Raw genomic sequence first — 6,418 nt, forward strand, 5'->3', positions numbered from 1 at the left:
ACATACTTTCGTGGGCAACTTTCTTCTTTCTCCTTTAGTGATGAGTCCATAAAGTCTAAGGGCTCAATTTGAGTTGTTCTTTTCACTAGCATCTCCACTTTTTTATCAACTTCTTTGCCTTTTCACAAGGTTATGATATCTTTGACCTATTCATGTTGCTATGGTGAACTTGTACTCACTTCATGTACTTCTTTAAGATTAAATATTGGCTGGCTTGGGAATTTACTTTTTCAACAGTCATCGCCAAGGTCTAAACTAAAGAAGTAAGTTGACCCATCAACTTTTTGAGGTTTGAAATTGATTGAGCTTACTATAGAGGCCAGCTCTTATCTCATTCAGTAGCTCATCAATTGTGTGATTTCAGTAAAATTTTTGAGACTTTAGAATGCCTCTTCCCACGGTCTAACTTGTAAGTGGCTCTAATTACGATTGCATTGTCTGAATGGTGGTTGAGAGACTTGGGAAGCTTTATGAGCTGGTTGCATTAGTGGATCTGGAGCTGATGTTTCATTCTGTTGGAATCCTTAAGACCAGAAAAAGTTATAATGGTCTCTCTATCTAAGATTATAAGTATTGGAGCAAGTATTGTAGTTCAACTGCTTTCCATATGGCTTGATATAGTATGAATCTTGGTCAAATTGATTATAGGCATGTGGCTCTGATGATTTGGCAATTGTTAATGATGTTATTTGGCAAGAATTCCTTCAACTATTTCTTTGACTTCCTTGATTTTTTGTCTTAACTCGCCAACATGGACTTTATTTACTCCTTTGATTTTTCTCACTTTCCTGAGTGATTGGCTCCGGTGTTCGAAATTATCTACTAGTCGCCAGAAGAAACCCCAAATCTCTTATATGCTTTTAGACATTAGCTTACCTCTATTTGTTGCCATTAGTTATTTTTAATATGTGGCAATAATCCCTCGAAGAAGTATTGACATTAGTGTCATTTCTCGTACCATGATGTGGACACTTTAAGAGCAGCCTATTGAATCGCTCTCATGCTTCACAGAACAGCTCATCTTGTCTCTAAGTAAACTCTAAGATTTCCCTGAAAATAGCATTAGTTTTATGCACTGGGAAGTATTTATTTAGAAACTTGGTTACCATTTGTTCCCATGATGTGATATTATTAACAGGCAACGTATTGAACCAAGAACAAGTTATATTTTTAAAGAGAATAAAAACAATCTAAGCTTAACATCTTCATTTGAAAAATGTTCATAGTTAAAAGTTTGGTGAACAACATGAAAATCATTCAAATGATTGTATGGGTCTTCGTTTTCTAAGTAGTAGAATGTTAGAGACAATTTAGCATACTAGGTTTTAACTTGAAACTCCTAATAGCTACATTTGGGTATCTTATCCCTAAAGTGTTTAAATTAGCTAAATGACTTAAGTAGTCCTCAAATGGGCTCTGTTTTGGTGCTTGTGGTTATTATTCTAAATCTATTTCAATTTTATCCTCACTTTTAACCTTTGATGCAATGTGCCTATGTGTATGAAGTGTCGTTTCCAATTCAAGATCTATAGGTTCTAGATCATATAATTGTGACCTTCGACCGTGCATGCAAAGAGCACATAAAAATTAAAACAAAACTACTGGAAATAAAGAGAAAGGAGAAGTTACAATACTAACATTATCACGTTGTTACACACTTACTATGATAATACACTCTAAACCTACACACAATGTTATTTACACAATATTTACAAAGAAAATTAATTCTACAAATTAAAATGACTTACCTCCTTAGTAACGGCAACAAAAACTTTTTATACAAATTTTGTTATACTCACAAGCACACGAATCTATTGTAGTATACATTTATGTAAATTAATATCGATCCCACGAGGAGGTAAATTTAATTATATGTAATGTTAATTTTCCATGTGCATTTGTGAATTGGCTAGAGATGAATTTTGAGTAATACTAAGATTTAAAAATAAAAAAGGTAGGTCTAAATGACGGATGAAAATAATTAAAATAAAACATTTGAATCTTTGGATTCACACTCAACACTTAATCATGGACTTAATATTCCTTTTTAGTTTCAATCAATTTATAAGGTGGTATTTCCACTACTCATAAACCTTACTCTAATAAATATGATATCAAGCACTCAGTGTGCCAGATGGTAATGATCTTCTGGTAAATATGGTGTCAAGTACATGTTGTGCCAGACAATAATAATTCTTATGTCGACAGCGTGGCAAGACCGTCCACTAAATAAATTAGATAAATTTTTTGTTAACGTTGAGTCAAGACTATCCACAAATACAAGACATGAGTCTATTTTTAATAAATATGGTGTAAAGTGCTCATTGTGCCAGATAGTAACAATCTTTTACTACGGAGAGTCGGTATACCATGCAAAATCTAGACAAGATACACTATTTATTGACAATGAGTCAAAACAACCATATAAATCAGAGAGGAAAAGAAAACAAACTTACTAAATTAAGCCCATGGATCATGTTCAAGCAACCCAAGCTTGAAATTAAATTAGCTACTCATAATTGAAATAAAGCTAGAATAGTAATTTAATTAAAATACGTAAAAGCTACAAGATGGAGAGAGAATTACAGAAACTGAGCTTAATTTGGATTCAAAGCTACCAAATTAGAGGGGAGCCCTCTATTTATATATACAATGAGTAAATTATAGCTATCCGATGAAAATAATCTGGACGCTCAGGATTACACTGTGTGGAAAGATCTGATTGGTTAGAACACATCATTGGGTCCAACAATATGCTGCCACATCATCAGTCAATGTCACATCATCATTTTTGTCCATTAAGATGTTGTCATGTCATCAATCAACGCCACATCAGCATTTCTTGGTCCAATGGGATACTGTCACGTCATCAATCAATGCCACATTAGCTAGTTAATGCCATGTTAGGTGGGCCTCAGCAAAATTCTAAAATTATAATTTTGCTATTTATGTCATTCCTAAAGTTTTTAGTTCTTTTGAGCTCAAAAGTGCTATACGTTTTGCAGTCTGATTTTTCAGTAATCATGAAATAACCAAAATACCCTTGAAATATATAAAATACTCAAATTATAATAAAACTAAAAAAATGGAACCGCGCTTTGAGCGGCTTTAAAAAAAGAATTTAGTATTATCATTTTTTTCTTATTCTACTTTTAACGATTTATTCTATTTGATTAAAAGGCAGGCCTTCAAAAAAATGAAAAAAAAATAAAGCAAAGCTAAAATCAAAAAGACTTTTTTAATTATTTAAAATTGCATGAGCTAAATTAACACCACGGAAATAGAAGTGCCATAGATGCACCTTGTCTAAGCCAAAACCTTGGAAACCTGAGGCTAATATATCACCGTGAGGCCACCTGGAGAAGGAGCAGAAGATGCATCACAGTAGCCTCTTAGTATGTTCCCTTCTTCGGTAGTGAATCCGAGAGAGGTGAGCATTGCAGGGCAGCAATTACAGGTGATGATATCAATAGCGCGGCAACAGTCAGGGCCAATATCAGCCTGGCTATTAAGGAAGAATATAACAATCTCATTTGAGCATGATTTCAACTCCATTAATGTGTTCCAGCACTCTGTAAGGCCTTCGCTAGCTTCAAGTCTTGTTGCAAGATCGTAGCCTGATTTCATATTGTTGTCAAGGCGATCATTCCTGCTGGTTGCATTTGCAATATTGGCCATGATCAGGCAAGTCAGGGTCAAAATGAAAAACACATGTTTTAGAGCCATTGCTATTTTCTATTCTTTTATGTTGTGTTTATGTTTACGTGGGATATCATATTTTTTGTTGCTATTTATAAATTAAGGTGAGGCAGAGGAGAAGAGTGATTTAAAATGTTTATAAATTATTTCCTAATTTATGATCAAGAAGGTTTCAATTAGATAAGATAGTGGGTCTTTTCATGAACTATTACATAGGGGTGGGCAAAATACCCGACCCGACCCAAAACATTTCGGGTTCGGATCGGATCGGGTTTGACACAACTCAAAAGTGTATTACTTCCAAGTATAAGAGTGTCTAGTTATAATATAATCTGGTGAGTCTGGGGTCGAATCACAGGGAATTTTAAAATCTAGTTGTCAATTTGTTAAACAAAGAAATTAATTATGGGGAAAATAAATTATTTGAAATCAATTTAAAGATATGCTAAGATTACGGGATCCACTCTCAGTATTCAAACTATAATTTGAATACTATCTCATTTATATTTTGTCTCACTTTTACCAGTTAATTATTATATCATTTACTTCTATGTGTGTGGATAAATATGCAATAAGGGTGTGTTTGGTTGTAGTATTAAGAGGGTATTAAATTACTATTTACATTAAGTTAATACCAAACCCATGTTTGGGAAAACATCACAAAGGATTGGGGTGGGAGGCTAATGCGTCAACTGACGCATTAGCTAATCCCGACTGTGAGTCGGGAAAAGCTAATGCGTCAGTTGACGCATTAGCTTTGTTTTTTTTTTTCTTTTGCTTTTAACTTTTATTTTTTGTTTTATTATTATTATAATACTAAAATAATAAATACATATAGTTTTTAATATAATATAATATTTTATTTTATTTGTTTTTACATTATAATTATTAATATAAATTAATAAATAAATAATTTATCATTCAATAATAGTATTTTTTATTTTTACATTATAATTTATTAATAAATTTATAACTTATTATAACTAATAAAAATATTTAAATATGCATAAATTTGAATAATATTAATTTAAAATTAATAATAATATAAATAATAACATAAAATATTAATGCAATTTAAATATATTAATATAATATAAAACATTAATATAATATAATATAATATTTAATTTAAATTAATTTAAAAAATAATACAGTACAGTGTAGCACCAAACATTGTACAACATTATTATAATACAGTGCTAATACAATACAGCATAATACAATACATCAGTATTAAAATAATGCAATACAACATAATACAATACAGTGTGTCAAACGCACCCTAAGGTAACTAATGTGCCACACTATATTAATGTGTCAACATTATGTTAAAATACCATACAAATCCAAAGAAATTTATAAATTAATATGACATAAAAATAACTAGAAAAAAATAAAATAAACTTAAAAACTCATTTTAGAAAATAATAAATTTAATAGTTTGAAACATTGAGCTTCACTCTTCATCTCAATTTAATAAAATTAGCCACTCATATTGAAAGAAAACACAACACTCTTTTTGTTTTATAAACTTTTTGAAATATATTACAAAGAAAATTGATACAGATGAAAAGAAAAGAAAAAAAAAGAAAGAAATTCTTCAGCTACACCCTTAGCTATCACTCTCTCTCAGGCTTAAGCTTCTCTCCACCTCTGCTCCCTGCATTTCCTTTCCCTTTTATAGGCAAGGAATGCATTATCTTTATTTATTTTATTATTATTATATATATATGTACATTAAAATGTGCAATGTACATATCTTTATTTATTTTGTTCTTTTGTTCTTATTTTATTTTATTTTTTATTTACATCTCTTTAATTATGCTTCCAAATTGTTCCAGTAGTCCTTCTTTTTTCCCGCTTTCAATTCCAATTTATTCCTAAAAATATTTATAAGATAAAAATTAGAATATTGCAAATTAATTTAACACAAAAATTTATTTGGGGAGCATTCATATAATTTATAAGTTATGCGCGCATTAATCAACACTTTAAGTGAAAAACTAATAATTTTATCCTTATTACACGTACACTTTTTAGTGTTAATCACACCCCCTAACCAGTTTATTGCTAGGCCCTAGCAATTTAAGCGATAAAAATTTAGAGAAATTTCAAAACCAAATTGAATTTTTTTTTTTAAATTGTGTTCACTTCTTTCATTGGATCAAGGAAAAGAATTAAATAAAAATATAAGCATTATCTTCAGCCTAAAGAAAATCACACCCACATAAATCAGTTAAGTAAGATCATGTAAAATGATCAATTATTAGAACTACATTAATCAAGCCACTTTTAAGAATGGTACGTCAAACCCCAAAACTTCACGATTTAGAGTGACTCTTTCAAAAGAAAATATATCCCAAATTAAATTGTCACTCTAAAAATGGTAAATTTGAGAGAATAACAAAACAATATCACAAGCTCTCACCAAGATAAAAATATAATGCCCACAACTTAGAAATAAAATGATCTCAAGTCCAAGGAATTACTAGCAAAAGTTATTTTTATTTATATTCATCACCACATCTTTTAGTCCATATTACCAGCTTTTACTTCAGACTATAGTTCCCTAAAATTAAGAAGGACTTTTATTAGAACGTAACGTATGCTAGGGTCATGGCTAACAAAAAAAGTAATAGGGAAAACAAAAATATATATTTGAAAAATAAGGGACTTTTTAGAGATTACAAGGTGCTTTTTTTTCTTGGAATTCTTTTCT

The 6,418-nt window shown here is 30.5% G+C and overlaps 1 protein-coding gene and 1 non-coding gene across 2 annotated transcripts; one reads left to right on the forward strand and one right to left on the reverse strand.

Moving 5' to 3' along the window:
- Positions 1 to 954: 954 nt before the first annotated feature.
- On the forward strand, positions 955 to 1,058 carry LOC112095933. The gene has a single exon (XR_002904093.1). It is a non-coding gene; the product is annotated as a small nucleolar RNA R71 (small nucleolar RNA).
- Positions 1,059 to 3,333: 2,275 nt separating this feature from the next.
- On the reverse strand, positions 3,334 to 3,726 carry LOC112095910 (egg cell-secreted protein 1.4-like). The gene has a single exon (XM_024178683.1). The coding sequence runs from the start codon at positions 3,724 to 3,726 to the stop codon at positions 3,334 to 3,336; it is 393 nt and encodes a 130-aa protein (XP_024034451.1).
- Between the last annotated feature and the right edge of the window lie 2,692 nt (positions 3,727 to 6,418).

The sequence above is a fragment of the Citrus clementina genome, unplaced genomic scaffold (genome assembly GCF_000493195.1).
Source record: "Citrus clementina cultivar Clemenules unplaced genomic scaffold, Citrus_clementina_v1.0 scaffold_1, whole genome shotgun sequence".
Lineage (NCBI taxonomy): Eukaryota > Viridiplantae > Streptophyta > Magnoliopsida > Sapindales > Rutaceae > Citrus > Citrus x clementina.

Coding starts and splice junctions, on each gene's coding strand:
- LOC112095910 (XM_024178683.1), bottom strand. CDS start 3,726: ATGGCTCTAAAACATGTGTTTTTCATTTTGACCCTGACTTGCCTGATC.